The sequence below is a fragment of the Gopherus evgoodei genome, chromosome 17, assembly GCF_007399415.2.
Source record: "Gopherus evgoodei ecotype Sinaloan lineage chromosome 17, rGopEvg1_v1.p, whole genome shotgun sequence".
Taxonomy (NCBI): Eukaryota; Metazoa; Chordata; order Testudines; family Testudinidae; genus Gopherus; species Gopherus evgoodei.
In genome coordinates this window covers 23,774,562-23,796,188 of record NC_044338.1, presented here as the reverse complement: position 1 = coordinate 23,796,188, position 21,627 = coordinate 23,774,562, and the positions used below count along the sequence as shown (strand labels likewise).

The 21,627-nt window shown below is 59.2% G+C and overlaps 1 protein-coding gene across 8 annotated transcripts in view; it reads right to left on the bottom strand.

Annotated features, from left to right (window-relative positions):
• ELN (elastin) overlaps positions 1 to 20,947 on the bottom strand; it is an 88,128-nt gene extending 67,181 nt beyond the window's left edge. For 3 of the 8 annotated variants that reach the window (XM_030536865.1, XM_030536864.1, XM_030536866.1), the window contains exons 1-4: positions 20,637 to 20,947; positions 6,826 to 6,873; positions 3,531 to 3,581; positions 2,882 to 2,914 (exon numbers count right to left, since the gene is read on the bottom strand). In XM_030536865.1, coding sequence (XP_030392725.1) covers positions 2,882 to 2,914; positions 3,531 to 3,581; positions 6,826 to 6,873; positions 20,637 to 20,886 — 382 coding nt within the window. In that variant the 5' untranslated portion in view covers positions 20,887 to 20,947. The remainder of the gene's footprint in view (positions 1 to 2,881; positions 2,915 to 3,530; positions 3,582 to 6,825; positions 6,874 to 20,636) is intronic. The other 5 variants (XM_030536861.1, XM_030536862.1, XM_030536863.1 and 2 more) reach the window with 3 other exon arrangements.
• Between the last annotated feature and the right edge of the window lie 680 nt (positions 20,948 to 21,627).

Genomic DNA, 21,627 nt, shown 5'->3' with positions numbered 1-21,627 from the left:
AGGATGGCCAGGACAGGGCTTAAGAAAGGGACTGCCCCACACAAAACGGGATGTACGGTCACCCTACCCCATGCCCTTGGTAAATTGTTCCAGTGGCTAGTTATTCTCAGGATTAAACATTTATGCCTGATTTCCATTCTGAATTTGTCTAGCTCCAAATTCCAGGCCCAGGAGTATGTTGGACCTTTCTCTGCTACACTGAAAAGCCCATTGCTAAGTATGTTTTCTCCGTGGAGACACTTAGACTGTGATCTAGTCACCGCTGAACCATCTCTGTGCTCAGACACTGCGTGGGTCTGCAGAGAGCCTGAGCAAGAGCATTGTGTGGGCCACCTGCCTCTCTTCCTTTCCAGCCGCTGCTGACCTGGAGCCTCAGGAGGAGCAGCATTGGTAACTATTTCCTTGCTGGCCGCAGCACACAGGAATGGAGAGGGGCTGGATCCTTGCTTCTGGCTCCTCAGCTGAGTGGTGCTTGCGGTGTGAGAGGAGCTTTGGAGAGTCACTTCCCTCCCCACGTGTGCCCTGGAGTGAGGAGCTGGTGCAATGAGATGGGAAGCGCCCTAGGAGCAGGGCAGGGATAACGAGAAGAGCTGCACGCTGGGGCAGGTGGAGTGGCTCCCTGCCCTGCCCTGCTGTGCCCATCTGTCTCTCCTCCATCACTGTGTCCCATCCCTGCCACTCGCTGGGCTCTGTCCCCCCATGCCACAGGAGGCAGCAATGGGACTGGATCTGAAATGTTTACGAGTGTGGAGCAAGTTGCTCTGGCTCAGGACTTTGATGCCTTCCAACATCTGTGCCTAATCATCTGCTCCCTCCCTCCAGGCACAAATTCCTCTGCCCTTGGCTGAGGGCGGCTGCCAGCACTCAGTTTGGGCCTGCACAGCTCCGTACCGTTTGGGTTTCATTACCCACAAACACAGGCCTTGTTTTTCTTTCCACACACTGAAATCAGAGACATGCCTTGCCAGGGACACTCGCGGAGACACAGACGGACAGGCCCAGGGGCCAATCGCATTGCTGCTCACTTAGGCTCTGGGCAGGGCCAAGGTTGGACGGGCAGTCTGACCTGAGTACCCCAAAGGGGTTGGAGCCTCCTGGCCCCACTCAGACGGGCACCTGGCAGCACGGGTGATCTCCAGCCCCAGTCCCCGGGCCTGACGCAGCATCTCTCACCTGCCTCCCAACATGCCAGGGGCCCAGCCCCCTTCCTTCCTGCCCCCTCTCCAGCAACCAGAGGAGCTAGGACCAAGCTGCATGCCCCTGATCTGGTGATGACACACTCACTGGCCCAGCCATCCCACAGGACAACACAGTGATGACACATGCGCTGGCCCAGCTCAGGGGCCAGCGCAGTGATGACCAAACACACTGGCCCAGCCTGGCATAGCAGAGGGCCCCATGATGAGACATGCGCTGGCTCAGCTGTCTCACCGGATGGCGGGGTGATGACACGTGCACTGCAGCGTCATGCCTCTTGAAGTAAGTGTGGGTCCATCCTACAACAACCAGATGATTCCTCAGCAACTCCATCCACAGCTAGAGGATGTCTCCAGGCACCATCGCAGCCTTGGGGCAGCCTCTTATCCCACAGGGCTGAAGCCATGTCTAGCCATGCCAGAGAGGTTTCTGGGAAGCACCCTGCCCAGCTGACCCCACTGCAGGCATTGCAGGGGAAAGGCTGGGCTGGGCAGGCTGGGCACTGCCATCTATGGGACCTGAGCAGGCTTCTGGTGGCCCTATGCTGAGCCTCCTGCAGGCTGCATGTCTCTCACTGTAAATGGGACCCTCTGCCTCACAGATGCCTCCTGCTCCAGGGTGGGGTTTGCCTGAGCAAAGGCACCTGGCTGGTCATTTGGCCTGGCACTGAATTCTGCAAGGCGGAGAGAGGCTCTGCCAGCTTTCCAGGGCACAATCTCCTGGCAGCTGCTGGATTTGGCATGGGGCTGACATTACTGCAGCTTTACGTCTGCCCTGAGATGGGCACAACTGACTTGGATCTCCTGAGCTCTATCCCTAGCGCCAGGATGGCTGACTTACAGACAGACAGGGACAGACAGGAGCCAGGATCCTCTCCCGGCACTAGGTATCTGCATGCTGCAGTTCCCCCAGCAGTTCTGGGCACCAGGGAGTGCTGGGATCTGGCTCAGTCTCCTGGAGTTGGCATTTAACTTCAGGCTAGCTGAGGCCTGACATGCCTTCACCAGGCCTCGCTGGCAGCGGAAGAGGCTGCCTGGAACCAGTGCCCAAGGGCTGCCAGGCCCTGAACCAGCTCTGTTGTGGCCTGGGCCTTCCTCTCATCAAGGCATTGGCTGCCACTCTGCCCCCTGCGGAGCGGGGACAGTGCCAGCCGGGGCAGCAGCACCACACCTCGTGCCAGTGCTGCAAGGGGTCATGGGCTGCCAGCCCCAGGGTATGAAGAAGGCCAAGGCCGCCCAGCCTTTCCTTTCCCACACGAGAACCTGGTGAGTTCTCTGCTCCCAAGGTACCCGCCGGCCTGAAGTCCTGCATTGGACACCAGGTATGGACAGCAGTGGTCTCAAGGCACTGGGGGAGGAGGCGGAGACAGCTGGCAAAGCAGGGAACTACCGACTGTGGGAGGGGGTCTGAGCTGGGGCAGTGTGATGTGCTGGCATGGGCACCATCAGGGCACAGCGAGCAGGGCTGAGGCAGGGAGGCGAAAGGCAGCTGCAGAGAAGTCGTGTTTGCCAATGCAGCGTCCTGAGTGGTGACCCCCCACTCAGCCCCATGCAAGAGACGCAACGGCAGCAGCTGATGGGAAACCCCTACATGTCCATGCCTGGCTTCTGCCGAGCCCTGCCCCTAGCAAATGGAGCCCTGCACTGTCCAGCCGAGAACCCACAAACAGGGAGATGTCCCTTACCTGGCTTGGCAGGTTTCGCGCCAACACCGAGCCCTAGAGAGAAGCAAGAGCCCAATGGATGCGGTGAGTCTGGTGGTTTGGAGCGAGATGCGTAAGGCGCCACCCAGCCCCTGGCCTCGGGAGATTGTGTCGCACAGGTGGCTGGCCTGGCGCCCCAGGGATGAACCTGGCACACTGGCCATGCACCTCTGGGCAGAGAACTGCCCCTGTACTGCCCCACCTGAGAGCCAGACGCATGGGTTCGAAGGCCCCACGAGGCTGGTCCCCTGGACGGCATGGGTATGAGAATTTCCCTGACTCGATCCCTAAGTGGCTGGAGCAGAAGCTTCCAGACATTAGTCTGCGAGACCGAAGGGCCCTCCCCCTGGAGAGTCCAACAGCCCTGCAGAAGAGGGCATGGGCCACCCTCTTTGGTCATGGGGGGACGCTGTAGCTCAGGAAGCAGATGCCTCCACACCAAGGTGAAGGACCCACTACAGGTGCTTCTGCACAGGGGCCGGGGGCGGGGGAGCCGCTGTCTTGTGCCCCCATACTCAGGAGAAGTGCTTGCTCCCAGGGACTCAGCCAGCAGCAAGCTTGCTTGTCAGCCACTGCTGCCTCGGGCCAGGGAGGTGGGGACTGGGGTTGTGTATCTCAGGGCAGCACTTACCTGCACCTCCGAGTCCAGCTCCAACCCCTAGGCCTCCAACCCCAACAGCTCCTGCAAACAGCAGCACATGCTCAGCACCCTGCCCTCCAGCCCTGCCCGCATCACGGCTCTGGAGTAATCAGTACCCTCGTGTGTAGCCCTGAGAGCTGCCATCCCTGGGCTTCCACTCCACCATGCTCCAGCCCAGAGCCACAGGAACAAGAGCCAGGAAGACGTGGGCAGCTGGTTCCCTGCCAGCGTGGGGTAGGACTGCCCGAGAGAGACCCCTCTTTCCTGTGAAAGGTTGCTGCAAGCACCTTGCTGAAGGTCACTGCCTCTGTTGGCCGCACCCCCTCCCGTCAGGGCTGCAGGCTGTGGTTCTAGCTACGCAGTGAGACGGCTCCTTTCCAGTGCGCTCTGCAGCAGGGACAGCCCGTGCTGCACTGCAGCAATCCTGCACTCTCAGTAGATGGTGCTGCAGAGCACAGAGTCCCGCGGCCAGAGCTGGGCTCTCGGGCCAGTGATCTGCCAGGTTCCCTGGCTCCCAGAAGGACTTGAGGGGCTGGCTCTGTGCCTGGAATGCAGGCTCTGAACTCTGTTAGGGCCCGGGACAGGGGCTGAGCCCTGATCTACATAGGGACAGCAGTGCCTAGTCCAGGATTTAGGCGCCCAAGTCCCAGGTCTAGGTCCCTCTGCAATCCACAAAGTTCCCACTCATGCCTGGAGGTGCCTAAACTCTCAGCACCTAAGTTTTAAGGGTTAAAGTTCCCTCAGTGCCTAAGTTTCTGCATCTGGGTACATGCCCTGCTGCCTTCTCTAGGCACCTGACGCCCACCTCCTGCCTAAGCCCCAGTGCAAAGGGGGGGAACACAGGCATTCCTCCACCCAAGTCATGGGCTAAGCCCCATCCAGGGGGTGGGCTCAGAGGCCACCTGCCAGATTAGGTCCCATTCAAAATCCAGCTGGAGGAGCAGTGATGCTTATCTTATAACCCGTAGCCAGGGGCTAGTGTGCTCACCTGGGATGTAGGTGACCCAGGTTCAATTCTAATCCCCTGCAGGATCTGAACAGGAGTCTCCCATTGCTCACCAAGGTGCTCTAATGATGGAGCTATGGGATATTCTGATTAGGGGAGGCTCCCTCTGGCTCTCCTGCTGAAGCTGTTCTATGGTAGGATGATCAGATATCCTGATTTTGGAGGCTTTTTCTTATATAGTATATGTGATGAAGTGGGAATGTTCTTTAAATGCTGAGTGGGGAGTGTTGGCCTGGGAAGGTTGCAGGGGAGTTTTGTTGGGACTGTCTGCATTGGGGAAGGGAGGATACCTGAGCATGTAACATGAAAACCCAGGATGGGGATTGGAGCCAGGTAACACCTCTGCCCAGGCCACTGAACAAAGGCTGGGGGAGGAGCTGGGGGGGAGGCTGAGTGAGAGGCTGGAGGGAGTTTCAGTTTGGAGCTGGTTGGGAAATGGAGATGGGCCCCGACGGGGTTTGGGCTTCCCAACAGGACTGAGGCCTCCCTGGGGCCCCCAGATGGACCTAACTAAAGTGGGTCCTGCTGTCTGTACCGGCAAGACCAGTCTTGGACTGTGTTCCTGGTGTCTAAATAAACCTTCTGTTTTACTGGCTGGCTGAGAGTCACGGTGAATTGCAGGAAGCCGGGTGTGCAGGGCCTGGTCTCCCTCACATTCTGTAACAGGCACCTATTACCCTCCACCCCAGTGATTTTTTATACTTGCTGTCTGGTCACCCTATTCTATGGGGCTAAATAATCTGAGCTTAGAGGAGAGGGTGGGCCTAGCAGCTTCCACCTCCAAAGCGTGTGCCCTAACCACAGAGAGTCTCGCTCTCTCTGGCCAGCATTAATCCCCAGAGGCTCAACCACTGGGGCAGAAAGGGACAGCAAGAGAATGGCCCTATAGTCCAGTGCTTTGGGGCCCCCTGGTTCACTGAGAGGGCCCCACAGCAGAATAACCCTGTGCTCTCACCCCTGCAGTAATAGTCACAAGGTGGGCTGTTCCTCCTCCAGCTGTTGTGTGTGGAGTGAGGCACATACCTACTTCACACCCATGAGAAACCAGCAGGTGCCTGTGCCCTGCAGACTCCATAGAATATCAGGGTTGGAAGGGGCCTCAGGAGGTATCAAGTCCAACCCCTGCTCAAAGCAAGACCAATCCCCAGACAGATTTTTTTCCCCCAGATCTGTAAGTGGCCCCCTCAAGGATTGAACTCACAACTCTGGGTTTAAGCCGGCCACTGCTCAAACCACTGAGCTATCTCTTCCCCCAACGCTGTCTGCGTGCGGCTGCTCTCACTGCTGGGGACCCTTCCTGGGTTGCTAGCAGAGCCAGGTGCTTGTCTGAGGACACGTCCCTGCCATTGGCTGTGCCCACTGACTAGCTTAGGTGGCTCCTTGCCCCACGTGCTGACTTCTGTGCCCAGCAGTCCAGGCACTGTGCAGGGAGCCTGGGCACCTACGCAGGCTTTGTGGATTGCAGTGTGTTCCGGTGAATTTCGAGGCCCCTTCACGTTAGCCACTGCAGTGCCTATGTCCCTTGTGGATCCGGGCCTGAGCCCATGCAGCGACTCAGGCCTGGATGGGACCCCCAGGTGTCATCAACCAGGGGCAAGACAAAGAAACCGTGCTACAACATGACTCATGTGCCAGGGCTGGGCTACAGCATGCCTGGCTGATGGGCATCCTTCCACTGTGTTACCAGGTGTCACCCTGCTGCCACCACCCCAGCTGCCTGGATTGTCCCTCAGGCACCGGTTGGGGCAGCCTGCGCACTAAGGTTCTGTGTCTCCTCGTCCCCATGCAATGCCTCAGCCAGGGCCACGTTGCAAGTGAGCGCCAGAGCTGGGACAGGAACCAGGCTCTCCTTACTCTCAGCTCAGGCCCAGCCACACCGAGCAGCTCTGCCTCTGCCCAGAGGGACCATGGCCAGCCCTGCTGGAGGGGGCTTTGTGGAGGGGTGACACAGGCAGCTCTGCTAGCCTGGATCCACACCTGACTGTCCCTTGCGGGGTTCCCACCCCTGCACATGGCTCCTGCTGGCCAGATTCATCCAAACACACTCCTGTTGGGGCGAGGGAGACATTCCCTGAGCTCCCAGCCCTGGATACCCCTCTCCCCTGGGGCCAGCACCCGCTTCTGGGACAGGCTGATATTTCCATCCACTAGCCTGGGGACCCCGCTCCCACCGTGCTCTCACTTCCCTTCCCATGCAGGGGAAAGCATGCCCTGCTGGCTGGGGAGACAGTCCCATTCCCTGCCGCTTCCCGTGTCCCGCTGGGGAGCATGGGTTCTTACCTGGGTAATATCCAGGAACCGGAACTCCCGCTCCAGCACCAGGCACCCCTGCAAAAGGAACAGGTAGCATCACACACAGCCAGCCAGGGGACACACCCGCCAGGTCACGTCCACCCAGTAGTTGGCTCACAGGGAGCCCAGAAACCTTCCCAGGACAAACAGAGAAAGCAGGACTACCACTTGAGTGCACGAGCTCCAGGGCAGTGCCAGGTCCCAGCTTTGCTGTGGGATTCCCTGCACCTCCCTGTGCCACAGGTTGCCCATCATTACCATAGGGAAAATGACACTGACCCTCCTTGGGGAAGTGCTTTGAGATGTACAATTGGCAAGTGCGATGTAGGTAGCAGCATGGGGTCAGTGCACTCAGAAGCCCTGTCATTTTGCTAACAGGACTCAGAAAAGCCACAGGTGGAGGGCCGTGACACCCTGTACATCACTGAGGGCCCTGGCGGAGGGCCGTACTCCGCTGAGGACACCGGTGAGGGCCGTACTCCGCTGAGGGTCCTGGTGGTGGGCTGTTCACCCCTGAGGGCCCTGGTGAGGACCGAACACCTCTGAGAGCCCTGGTGGTGGGGTGTTCACCCCTGAGGCAAGGGAGTACCTGGCTCTCCTCCCTGGGGCAGGAGTCTGGCCTGGCTCTAGCTCCTATCCAGCTGGTGTAAGACTCTGGGGAGTGTCTCCTCATGGTGGGGGACAGTGTCCCCAGGCCCTGTCTGGGGCTAACAGGCCCGTCTCCAGGGCCCTGATCTCTGGGCAGCTGAGCATGCTGCGGGGGGAAGGGCTCGGCTCTGGGATGTCAGCTTTTCCTGTACCATCCCACACAGCTGTGCTCTGGGACAGCCCCAGAAAGGGGGAGACCCACGGTTCTGTCAGTAGAGGCAGCCCTGCTGCCGTGTCTGTGCCAGTCCAGCGCTGCCTGGGATTCAAGCCAGCATCATTTCTCAGGCTGGGGAGGGGAGCTGAGCTACAATGAACCTGACTGCTGCCATGAGGCTAGGAGAGCCCCAGCTGATGTCCTCAGGCAGGATCCCACCGACAGCTGTCCTCATGCAGAGCGGGGACAGGGCCCACCTTTGCCTGCCATCGCCCTGCTCCTAACTAGTTTTGGACAGCCCCGGGTTGCTGCTGCGTGAACCTCCATCCCTTTGTATAGAGCCATGTGCTTCTGTTGACAAGCTCTGTTGTGTGGACTCAGTGCTAGGAGGGCTGTTGTATTTAGAGTGAACCCTCCATCCGGCAGTTCTTGGTCTCTGCTGAGTCTCCCAGACAGTACAAATTGGGCCGTGGTGTTTGGGATGTGCGAGCTGGAGTTCCAGGGAGTATCCCAGGCCCAGATCACTAAGCGCCTCGAAGGCAGGACCAGGACCTCCTTGCAGAGGAGCCAGCAGAGGATGGGTTTTCTGTGCTGAGCAGGGAGCCCAGGGCTGCCATGCTGGGCAGGGAGTTCTGCCCGGGGTGTCCTAGTGCGACCTCTGTGTAAAACAGGGCACAAGGCTTGCCTGCCTGCCCTGGGCAGGGCCTGCATCTGGAAGGGCTCAGATGTCCTACCCGCTGCCTGCAGGAGCTGGCCCGGTCCCAGTGTGCACAGCTACCCCAGGCAAAAGCTGGTCTGAGGGGGCATTGCTCCCACATTGGAGAGGGCTGACGAGTAGCAGCCCTGCTCCCATATCCGCCCAGCCCATGCATCAGTCTCTACCTAGCCAGGTCCTTCTGGGCCAGCTTGCCCAGCTGGGTTATGGTCTTTGGGGGCGGACGGTGAGGGAGTCACTAGCAGCTGCCCAAACAAACATGCCCAGCAGATGGCGTCGAGGGGCTGAGACAGCGCCTGCCTGGCTGGCTGCCTGGCTGCTCTCACGGCTGGGCAGTTTTATCAGGCTTTGGAGAAGTTCTCGTTTCCTCTCCAGCGCCCAGCCCGGCGCCCTACAGCTGCCTTCTCACCCGCCCCAGCCAGGGACACGGACACGTGTCCAGCTGGGACAAGCCTTCCAAGCGCTCCACGCTCCAGCTGCTTCTGCCCGGGAGAGGTCACAACGTCCTGCCTGAGCCATAGACAGCCCCACGACATAGATATAGACCCCCAGCCCCCAGGCACGCACAGGGCACTAGTGCCAGGGTTCACGCTCACAGCCTCCTCCCCCACAGAGGGCACTAGTGCCAGAGTTCACACTCAGCCCCCAAGCACACACAGGGCACTAGTGTCAGGGTTCACACTTCCAGACCCAGACACACAGGGCACTAGTGCCAGGGTTCACACTTCCAGACCCAGACACACAAGGCACTAGTGCCAGGGTTCACACTCACAGCCTCCTCCCCCACAGAGGGCACTAGTGCCAGAGTTCACACTCAGCCCCTAAGTGTACACAGTACACTAGTGCCAGGATTCACACACACAGCCTCTAAGTGTACATTTAACTCACTCACCTCCTGGGTGTGGTGCTCTGTCTCATCTAGTGGCACCAAGACCACGTAGAGAGACATTAATGAGTCTGTTCTACAGCCTTAGCTAAGAGTAATATGGCTTTTAGCTCAGGCAGTGGAGGCTCAGGGACTAAGCTCCAGAGGCCCCAGATTCAATTCCACCTGCCAACGACTGCGCTCTGTTGGCGTTACACACAAAGGGCACTAGGGCCAGAGTTCACACTCCCAGCCCCCAGGTACAGACAGGGCACTAGAGCCAAGGTTCACACTCCCAGGCCCAGACACACACACACAGGGCACTAGAGCCAGGGTTCACACTCCCAGGCCCAGACACATATACAGGACACTAGTGCCAGGGTTCACACTCCCAGACACACACAGGGCATTGGTGCCAGGGTTCACACTCCCATACCCCAGGTATACACAGGACACTAATGCCAGGGTTCACACTCCCATACCCCAGGTACACACAGGGCACTGGTGCCAGGGTTCACACTCACAGCCCCCAGGCACATACAGGGCATTAGTGTCAGGATTCACACTCTCAGATCCCGGGTGTACACAGGGCACTAGTGCCAAGATTCACACTCAGACCCAGATACACAGAGGGCACTAGTGTCAGGGGTCACACTCATAGCTCCAGACACAGAAAGGGGACTAGTGCCAGGGTACAAGAATGGGATCCATGAGTTATAGGTGCCATCCCCACCTGTGCCAATGAATTGCCAGGCAGCCTAGGGGTTTCCCCTCCTGCCTTGGGGAAGCTGCCCCACATGTAATGTGAGGTAGCTTTAGGTGCCCCTGATGGGGTGGGAAGGTCACAGGACAGCAAAGTGTTTTGAGACCCTTGGGTGTCAGGCCCTGGAGAAGGCAAAGACCAGTGGATCTCTGCTGCACTGCCAGGCGCTTGCATGCACAGGTCCGCAGCCCTCGGCCCGCACAGCTAGCACAGAGCCTGCCTAATGTGGAGCACATTTCACTGATCCTCCGCAGGCTTTGGAATTGGTTCCAGATTCCAGACCAGCTGATCTCACTTTGCGTGGAATTCAGAGCCTGATAACACGTTCCCCCAGCCAAAGGCACTCATTCCAGTCCTCGCTCTCCTGTCTCCCCATCCGTCTGTCTGTCTGTCTGTCCCTCTCACTCCCCTGGCCTGGCCCTGCCCCACTTTCCCTTCGCGGAGGCTGCGCTATTGGCTGGGATGAATGACAGGGCTCTGACCTTTTCAAACAGGGATTAGAGCCCTGGCTCCCACCCCACTCGCCTCCCGCTGGCTCGGAAAAACAAATCCCAGATAATTCCTTGTTTAAAAACAAAAGCAAAGTGTCTGTGCGGCTCCTCCCTGTCCTGCGCTGCAGGCCAACGCCAGCCTCAGCTGCTGCAAACATCTACCAGGGGAGCTCCCCAGACTGGGGTGCAGCTGGCATGCCAGTGCTGTGAGGTTCCCCACAGCAGTGCCTTGTCCAGGCCACAGACTCACTCTGAGGGCCAACTGCAGCCCTGCCGTAAATGGCAGAACTGCACTGATGTTTGCACCAGGCTGCAGCTTGGCCCTGTGAGCCATGTGCTGCGATGTGCTCCCGAGGACCCAAGGCTACAGGAAGGGACAGCATGGCAAGGGGAACTTGCCTCCTGCCCACCCTTTGCCTGGCTGCTGGGAGGAGTGGGGGAGCTGAGGTGGGAGCAGCTTGTATCTGGCTGGGGGCCTCAAGGGGCTTCAGGACTCCCCATCAGTAAGCCGTGCAGCCCTGGTCCTGGAGAGCTGTCCCAGTCTGCTGCCTCTGCCCGCTGGGAGAGAGAGGGGAAGGGAATGGGGACAGACTCATTCTAGGGGAAAGGGAGACACCCCCAGCCAGAATCCTGGGAGAACCAATGGCTCCTCAGGTCCCTCTCCCCTCCTGGCTCCCTCTCTGGGCTGGTCACCGACAGGGCTCCACATATTGTCTGCCTGGTGCTGGCCCTGCCCAGGGACATGGGCCCTTTTGGGTCTGAAGATTCCCTCTTCCCGGCACTGTGTCACCACATGATGACAGGTGCGCTCCCTCTCCCCAGCGGATTCTGGGCTAACTGACCCGTGGGGGGCAGCGTGAGGAGAGTGCAGTTGGGGCTCTCGGGGTAGCCCCTGTCCCCTGCCTGCAGGGCTCAGAGCCCAAGGCTCATAGCTGCCAAGCTGGTTATTGTGTCGGCGGGAGCTCTGCGCACTAGGCAATGGTTATCTGGCACAGCTGCCAGCGTGACATGGGGCTGAGGGCATGTGGCTGCCCCAGAGCTCAGGGGAGCGGCAGGACTGCTGCTGGGAGCAATGGTCTTACACGGCGGCTAATGTGGCTGGCTGCCCAGTGCCAGCTGGGCTGGGAAGAGGACATTCCTCAGCAGGACTGGAGCCAGACGCTCCATTTGCCCTTCCAGAGAGGTCAGAGGGGGTAAAAGTCTGAGCCTTTGGCCCCCAGTAAGTTCTTTGGTGCTGAGTCATCCCAGCCCAGCCTCCCTGCAGAGTTTGGGTTCCCAGGAAGAGCAGTCTGAGAGGCCAGGTGTGAGGAGAGGAGCTGGCAGTCAGCGGGGGCATGACCCATCGGCAGGAGCTGGCCCTGTGCTGGTGCTGCTTGGTGCAGCACCTGGCACCACCACACATGTGACAGGAGCCTTCCTGGAGCTATGGCTGATGCATGTCTCTGCCCAACCTGGGTAGGCTGGGGTAGGAGGCTGGAAGCAGGGCATCCTTCCTCCCAGGCCTAGTTCGCCTTTGCCCCAGTGCCCACTCCTAATTGGCATCACTCCCCAGCACCAAGGGAAGGTCCCCTGTTAACTCAGGATTCGTCACCGGGACAGGCATGTTCTGTGCAAACCTTCTTGTGTCCGGCGCCTCAGCCACGCTTCTCAGCTGCTGGGCAAAGGGCTCCATCCATCAGGCTTATACGTCTCTCCTGGGGCCCTGCCACCTTCAGCGTTATCTCCCACTCAGGCCTCCTCACCAGCTGTTCACTGACTGGCTGTCGCAGAGGTTTCCTTTTCTCCTAGGCTCTGATCCCACCTTCTCCCGAGTCTGCCCTTCCCAGACCGGGCTGAGAGTGGAGCTGAGCTGCGTGAGGAGTGTGCCAACCTCCCCTGGATCTTGGCAAAGCTCACCGGGGCCTTTTGTGCTGCTGGCCAGGGGGCCATTGCCTGGCTCGCAGGAGGGTATTGGAATCCTACAGTCCAGAGAATATCAGGAGGTGACATCTACTAATGGCAGACTCCCCTGTTCTGAGCTCGGTTAGCTTGGCCCACGGCTGGACAAGATGCATCAAGCTGGCTAGTTCATACCCCAGCCCTTGATACTGACGGCAGTGAGTCCCAGGCCCCAGCTGTCAGCCGGCTTTTCACTGCGCGCTCTGAAGAGCCCACAGGTCAGATCTCTGAGGCGAAAGTGTGGCAACTTCCCTGGCTCAGCATGGCCATCGCTGGTGCCAGCTGTTGGCCGTCCTGCCCTTTTGTTGGAGCGGGAGGGTAGCTTGGCCTCCCAGCCCGGGCAGACAGATGTGCTAGCGGGGCTCGAGCTAGCTTGCTGGAAATAGCTGTGTGGGCATTGCAGCTCGGCTCTCAGGCCCACCCAAGCCCTGGGCCTCAGCTGGGTGGCTACCTGCATGTTGGCCACAGCCACACAGCTAGCTAGCACACTAGTTTGGGCCCTGCCAGAGCCCTGCCTTGACTGGGTGCTGGCTGCCAACTGCAGAGCAGAGCAGATGGCCCCTAGTGGCTCCTTCACAGGCTCTCAGAAGGTGAGTTTGTTCGGGCCCCTCCCATCTGGCTTCAGGGGCTGCTGCTCACACGCCAGGCAGGTCTCTAGGGTCTTGTGCTAAGGAGACTGCTGAGCCCCAGACATCCGGATGTGCAAGGCTGGCCCTCTGGGGTCCTAACCTGTTGAGCTATAAAGCCAACAACCAGACAGGAGGAACCAAATTCAGCCCCGGTGCAAGAGATAGCATTGAAACCAACAGAGCTGCACCCACTTACTTACTTCCCAGTTTGTCCCAGAGAGAGCATAAGCAACGGTCGCCCATTGGCATCTCTGACCCAGGGGGGCTCATCAGATAGGTCTGCTCAATGGTCTGTGGGGAGATGTTGGATGGAATGGGAACTGAGTTACTGCAGAGAATTCCTTCTTGGGTGCTGGCTGGTGACTCTTGCCCACATGCTCAGGGTTTAGCTGATCGCCATATTTGGGGTCGGGAAGGAATTTTCCTCCAGGGCGGATTGGCAGGGGCCCTGGAGGTTTTTCGCCTTCCCCTGCAGCGTGGGGCACGGGTCGCTTGCTGGTGGTTTCTCTGCAGCTTGAGGTCTTCAAACCAATTTTGAGGATTTCAATAACTCGGTCCTGGGATAGGATTTGTTATAGAAGTGGATGGGTGGGGTTCTGTGGCCTGCCTTGTGCAGGAGGTCAGACTAGATGATCAGATTGGTCCCTTCTGACCTATGAGTCTATGAGTCTATGAGCTCCACATGGTGCAATCCCAGGCTCCTGCAGACCTCTCGCCTTCCAGCCAGCACAGAGGCATTTGTGCTCTTGCCCACTGGCGTGAGGCTGAGATCACAATGCCCCTCTTGGACCCGCCCCCTCAGCAAAGACCAGGCTACAAGGCTCTGAAAACCATCTGGCAGGAATCAGAGGCCGATCACTCACTGCCATATGGCTAACGCTCCATTCAGGGCCCTTGTCCTGGCTTCCAGGAGGCCTCTGCCATGCTGCTTGCTGCTGCCAGCTGTGGAGCAGGGCTCACCTGTGCTGGGCGTCGCTGCTTGCAGGGCCAGCTTCAGCTGTTTTGCCACTCTAAGTGGTGAAGAAAAAAAAGACAAAACCGATTGAGCTACCGCCGACGTGCTGCGGAAGAGGAACAGAGGGACTGAAGGACCTGGACGTGCCGCCCCAACAACGGACAGAGTGCCGCCCCTTTCTATTGGCCGCCCCAGGCATCTGCTTCTTTTGCTGGTGCCTGGAGCCTGCCCTGGCTGCTTGCCCTGTGAGGTGAGTGACTGCTTGGCAACCAGAGGTCTTCCTTCACCTCTCTGTCTCTCTGCACCTAGGGCAGGAGGGAACTGGCCACAGACCTTCTGAGGAATTGAAGAGCTTTCAGTAATGTGCCTGCCCTGGCTTCTCTTCACAATCATCTCAGGGCAAATGTGAGTCAGCAGCTCTGAGGGCCTGCACGTGCAGAAGCTTCTGGATGCTCACCAGCGGCGTTGAGACACAAGACCCTGCCCCATATGCAGCATTTTGAGGCTTAGCACAGCTCACTCCTGGGCCATGTGACGTCCTGGGCCTGGTGCATGTGAATTGAACATGGGGCCGCGTCCCAGCCCAAAGCTCTCCATCTGCCCCGGGCCAGCAGCAAAGCCACACTCAGCCACATGTCCACCTGCCATCATTTACTGCAATGGTGGTGGAGCTAGGGGAACAATGCCCAGTGTCTTCAATACACAGCCTTGCGGGTTTCACCCCCTTTTCTTTGCTGGTGCTCATGCTTGAGCTGCCTTCCGGGGAGCTGGCTTCAGACCCAGCAGCTGTGGAGTTGGGTGGTGTCATGAAGGGTTAATGGGATGAACACTGGTGAGAATTTGCACTCAAAACTGCGACTCCAGATGCTTCCCAATCAGGAAACAGAAACATACCATGTGACCAACAGCCCACAGTTCAAACATGGCTGCCTACGTGCGTCCCAAACCACTGAGCACCACAGCTCCCAGTGAAAGCTCTGCTGAAAAAGGCCCCTTCTTAGGAACCTAAATGCAGATTAGGAGCCCTCATGTTGGGCCGCAGGCCCAGAATGGAAGATTCTGTTTCATGTGTCCACTCCAAAGAGCTTGAATCCTGATTTCCAAACTCTGACAACTTCCTCTGAGCAGTTCATGAATGAACAGCAGATGGCAAATTATTCACTGAAATCACTGGGTGAAAGTCAAGTTCTTGGTGAACAATTCACGAGCAGGAAAAGAGGCAAAATCAGAGCTGAAAGCCTGGCCATCTGTGAGAACCTGCCAGCCATCATCAGGTGTGCAGCAGAAGGGGAGACACATGGGCTGAAAATGGGGCCATGCCTGCTGCACAGGTACAGGCAATAGGGCAGCTCCCATCCCCACACCCAGCTGCTGCGCACTGTACTGGGGCAAGCTCACAGCAGCATTGTGGCCTCTGCCAGCAGGAGGCGCTGTAGAGAATAAAGGAGCACTAGTTCCCTGCCTGTCCCAGCAGGAGGTGCTGGAGGGACCAAGGGAGGAGTGCTGGCCATGAGGCAGCTCCCAGCTAGTCCATCCCAGCGATGGAGCGCTCGTACTTTGAGCAGTGTGGGCGCCATTTCTGTAGGGTCCTGAGTGAGGAGGGCATTGCCCAGATGGGGCAGAGCGCGTTGCACAGAACAAAGGCCTCTCTGTCCATGTCGCTGTGGGCTCAGAGACACGGAGCTTAGAGCACGGTGTCAGGCGCTGCAAGTCCCCCAGAAGCCCCCCACGGGCGGCGTTGGCTTTTCACAGCCTGACACTCGCCTCTGAGGTGCTCAGTGAGCATGTGACCGTCACAGGTTGAGTTTGCTCAAAGAGCAGCCTGTGCTAATCGCCTTACAGCGGAGCTGGGCCGGGGCAGGCGAAGTCACTGGCTTCTCAGAGGCTTTGGGCCTGACTCAGGCATGCTCACGTTATCCCGCGTGATGCAGCAGGCAGGCAGAAGGATGGGCCTGGGCACTAAAAGCCACAGATGCGATGCCCTGCGCTCCAGGCCTATGTGATCCAGGCCTGGGTTGCACATCTGGCCCCAGCCTGGGCTGGGAGTCACTCTCCATGGTCCCTGCTCCCTGGCCTGTGGGACTCTTGCCCTTTGAGCCCCAGGATCTGTCAGGGCACAGCTGGGAGACTGAAGCTTGATGCTGTAGCTAGTGCAGCCTGGGCTCTTCCAGCTCAAGCCTGTGGAGGGAGTGCAGTGTACGACTGCCAACGGGCAGCGGGGTGCCACATGGAGCCGGGAAGAAAGTCCTGGCCTTCCCCACTTCCCCAGCACCCCTTGCCCCACCGCCCTCACCTGGCAGGGGAGAGGCACACTCAGGGTCTCCAGGCATGTTTCGGGGCGGGGGGTGAGCCCTGTGGGCGCAGAGACCCCAAGGGCATGGGGGGAGGGGAGGGGAGGGGAGTCTGGACAAACAGCAGTTCCCTGGCAGGGTCAGGCCCACTGAAGGGAGATCCCTTGCACCTCCCCCATAGGCAGGCCCAGTCCTACCGCTGAGCCAGTGTGGGCACTACCTGGGTTACCGGCTGCAAAGCGGGCAGGATCTGAGCCCACTGCAGCCGGCTGGACAGTCTCATGGCTGGGCAGAAAGCTCTGCCCTGTCTGGGAAAGTCAGACATGCCACAGGCCCCAAGGAGACGGTCCGTGTGCTGGCACCAGCCCCTCCACTTCCAGGCAGCAAAGAATGTTCTGCCTGCAGCCAGCCCAGTCTGCGGCACGGCCCCCGACACACGAGCGCACTGTGCTCCTGCCCACCTTCCCCGCTGTGCTGGGACCCGTCCTCCCCGCTGCCCCCTTCCCACGGGCATGCTGGCCTCTCCCGCAGGCGGGCACAGCGCAGCTGCAGAGCAGGGCCCTCGAGAGCCTGCTGCAAAGCACAATCCTGCCACACCCCGCCAGAGGGGGGCAGGGACCCTAGCTGCTCCCCTCCTCCGGCCTGCCCAGGGTGCATAGGCCGGGAGCCACCCAGCACGGGCCGTCCTGGGAGATCTCGCTCCCCCCAGCCGAGTGACTCACAGAGAGCGTCGGACCCCCCAACAGGCCCACCTGAGGAGTGCTGGTATCAGAGCCACCCCACAGCCATGCTCGTTCTTCCCCTCCAGACAGCCACCCTCGGCCCTACCCCACAGCCACTCCCAGCCCTGCCCCACCCTGCAGCTACACTCACTCTTCCCCACCCCACAGCCACTCCCAGCCCTGCTCCACCCCACCTCTATGCTTGCCCCGCCCCACCCACTCCCGCCACACTCGGTCTGCCCCCACCCCACGACATGCTCACTCTGCCCCATCACCACACTCTCTCTGCTCCCACCCCTGCCAGGGTAGCTCTGCCCCACCCTCACTCCCCTGCCATGCTTGCTCTGCCCTCACCCCACAGCCCCTCCCATCGTGCCCAGCAGAGTGCTGGGGGTGCTCATGGCTGGCTTTGCAGGGGTGCTGCAGCTCAGGGTGGATCACTCTCTGCCATGCTGCAAGGAGTAAAGCCTCACACTTGTTCTCACAAACCCGCAGGTGCAAACTCCCCTCGCCTGCACGGCTGCCCAGCCGCACTGGCTCCCTCCAGGGCCCCGCCTGGCTCGCAGGGCCGGCTGAGAACTGGAGCTGGGTCAAAGGGCCCAGATGTCTCAGAGCAGGGTTTCAGACCCCAGGCTCCTGTCCCAGCGAGACTGTCTCCAGGGCGAGTTTAGACACGGGTCTGAGACTCCCTGCCAGGGGCGCTGCCGTGTAGATGCCCCTGAAATGCCACTGAGCTCTGCCCTGGAGCTTCCTGCTTCCTTGGCTGGCCTGAGCCATGGCCGAGGAGGCTGTGAGCAGCCAAGTCTGCCCTAGCGATTGCCAGCGTTCTCCCCAGAAAGGGCACCTCTCCCTCCCGCCTGCGATCTAGGTACCCATCCAAGCCGCAGTGGGGCCCAACCCTGCACAGCTGTGAGGAGCTGCCTGCCCCGGGTCCTGGGGATCAGTGCAGAGAATCGTGGCCTGTCTGCGGACGGCTCTCTCACCAGAGGAATGGCTGGCCCGGCTCCAATAGCATCTGTCCTCTCTACAGGGGGCCCAGGAGTCCTGGCACCTGCACTGAGCATTCCAGGGGTCGCTGACCCCCAAGAGTGGGCCTGAAGGGCTCTCCTCTGGGGAGGGGGCAGCACAGCCAATGGCGGCCCCCTCCCACCCACTGCCCTGCCAGTGCCCCTTCCCCCTCTCCAGCTTTGCCAAAGCATCCAGCCTGCAAATGTGCATTGAGAATTATAGGCTGCACTTTCATCCCCTTTGCCTTCAAGAGTGCTCCACACGGCTGTGTCAGAACTTCACACACACAGAGTGATCCACATGGGGTGTATCAGAACTACACACACACACAGAATGATCCATACGGCTGTATCAGAACTACACACACACACAGAGTGCTCCACACGGCTGTGTCAGAACTTCACACACACAGAGTGATCCACATGGGGTGTATCAGAACTACACACACGCACAGAATGATCCATACGGCTGTATCAGAACACACACACACAGAGTGCTCCACATGGCTGTGTCAGAACTTCACACACACAGAGTGATCCACATGGGGTGTATCAGAACTACACACACACACAGAATGATCCATACGGCTGTATCAGAACTACACACACACACAGAGTGCTCCACACGGCTGTGTCAGAACTACACACACAAACAGAGTGATCCACATGGGCTGTATCAGAACTACACACACACACACACACACACACACACACACACACACACACACACACACACTGAGTGCTCCACACGGCTGTGTCAGAACTACACACACACAGAGTGCTCCACACGGCTGTGTCAGAACTACACACACACAGAGTGATCCACATGGGCTGTATCAGAACTACACACACACACACACACACACACACACACACACACACACACACACACACACACACTCTGAGTGCTCCACACGGCTGTGTCAGAACTACACACACACAGAGTGCTCCACACGGCTGTGTCAGAACTACACACACACTCTGAGTGCTCCACACGGCTGTGTCAGAACTACACACACACACACACACACACACACACACACACACACACACACACACACACACACACACACACACAGTGACCCACACAGGCTGTGTCAGAACTACACACACACATACACACACACACAGAGTGCTCCACACGGCTGTGTCAGAACTACACACGCACACAGTGCTCCACACGGGCTGTGTCTGAACTACACACACACACACACACAGAGTTGTCCACACAGACTGTGTCACACCGACACACACACATGCACACAGTGATCCACATGGGTTGTGTGTGTGTGTGTGTGTCTCTCTCTCTCTCACACACACACACAGAGTGATCTGCATGGGCTGTGTCATGCCTACACACAAACACAGAGTGTTCCATATGGACTGTGTCACACATCTACATACACTGATACACACAGGCTTTGTCACACACACACACATGGAGTAATGCACTTGGGTGTTGTCTCACACACAAAGTGATACACAAAGGCTGTGTCACACACACTGCAATTTATACACAGGGGCTTTGTTCCTCTCTCTCTCTTTCATACACTTGCTCACTGAGGGTGCTACACATGGGCTGTGCCATACATACACACGCATACAAACACACACATAGAGGGCTCCAAACAGGTTGTGTCTCTCATATCCACACATCAAGGGGGCTATGAACGGGTTCTGTCACACCCACACCCGCAGTGAGAGTGCTACACAGGCACCGTGTCACACACACTCACTGACAGTAATCCACACAAGCTGTGTCTCTGTCACACAAAGCAAAACACACAGGCTGTTTCAGACACACACAGAACGAGACACGTGTTTTGTGCCTCTCACATACACACTGAGGTGGCTACACAAGCTGTGTCACATGCGGGGAGGGTAACACACACAGACACAGTGACACGAGACACTGAGAATGTGATACACATGGGTTGTGTCTCACACACACACACAGTGAGAGTGAACCCCGGACTCTCACACACATCCCATGCCTGCTCTCTGTGCCCCAGTCCCTCACACTGGCAGCCCGGCAGGCCCTGGCACCCCCAGCTGGGGCTGGGATCTTGCCTTTGGGATGCACTAGGGAGGACGTTGCATGACCCGGTAGGAGCCCCTCACCAAGCACTTCGCCCCCAGGGAGAGCTGCTGTCCAGTGTCTGTCAAGCAGGGATCCCCAGGGGCAGCCCCTAGCCGTGCTCCCAGCTCTACCTGCCCCAGGAAGAGCCCTGGTGTGGTGTCATGTCACGCTTGGGCATGGATAGCTGGGAGCATGCCTGTCCCAGCGGGGTGGTGGGGGGGAGCAGAAGGGACGAGCCAGGCTCTGCGAGGGGCTCTGGATGGGACCCAGGGACGGCTGGGGCAAGGAGAGCCCAGGAGCAGCGCGGGCACGGCGAAGTCTCCGTTTGGCTCGGGGGCTTCATTGAGCTGCTCCGTTCCCAAAGGGGGTGTGTGGCATTAGCAACCTGCCCGCTGGGCAGTCCCCTTCCCTTGGGGACACACGCCCCAGAACCAGCCCCCTGGCAGCCTCGTCCCCGCCAGCGAGTGCCTGAGGTCAGGTGCCCCAAGAGAGGTGGCCCGGCTGGCTCAGGCTGGGGAGGAGCAGCCGTTGCTTTCCTTACCTCCTTGCCGAGAAGTCGGGAGGATGGCGAGGAGGAGGAGGAGGACTCCGGGAAGGAGGGATGCAGCCAGCTGCCTTGCCATCTCTTGAAGCAATGCCCCAGTCCTCCTGCAGCCAGTGTGTTTTATCCCAGAGCCGCTTAACTGTGGCTTCCAAGGCTGTGAGGGGCGAGGGGTGGGGGCTGGCCGAAGGGAGGGGAAGGGAATGAGGGGAGAGGCACAGGACACTACGTCATTACAAAGGGCAAACATACAAGTCTCTCCAGGCTATTGGGCTTTTTTCCCTTTTTAATTTCTCTCTCTTGCTGCTTTCTCCAATTCTGGCGGGTCTCTGCCAAGAGAGCGGGGCAGCTGCCAAGAGAGCCTTCAGCGAGAGGAAGCGGGAGGGATGGGCTGCCGAGTGCTCCCTCCCCCTGCACCATAATGGCCAGGCCATACGTCGCGCCTCTGGGGGCAGGTGGGCATGGCAGGCCCCAGACCCAGCACCTGGAGCCTTTCCAACCTGCTTGCCCCTTGCAGCCGAGGCAGGGCCATCGGCGAGCCCTGTGCAGCCTCATCACCCTTGCTAGGCCCGGGCCGGAGCCCCTTCGGGGGGTGCCAAGCTTGTCAGGAGCACAAGCGTGGGATATCCCTCCCCCCGGAGGTGGGGAAGGCTGGGGCAGCCAGGCAGCGAGGGGGGGATGGGGTGGCAGAAAGAGACCAAGCTCTCAGCCCCACCAGACTGGAGCAAGGGGGGCAGGGGAAAGGAGGGGAAATGAGAGGCCGGGGATCTTGGTGGGTCTGCTTTGGGTTTCTGCTCCCAGCCCCTGCAGCTGAGGCCTTGGGCGGCTGCCAGCTGGGCCCCTGCGTCCTGCTCTCAATTGCTAATGCTGTATGTGCTGGACCCCTAACCTGAACCTGTGTTGCCACTGCAGGGTACAGGGGAGGCTAGTGACTCCCGGAGAGCCCAGGGGTTAACCCTGCCACTCCATGGGACGCAGCAGGGCTCTGGTG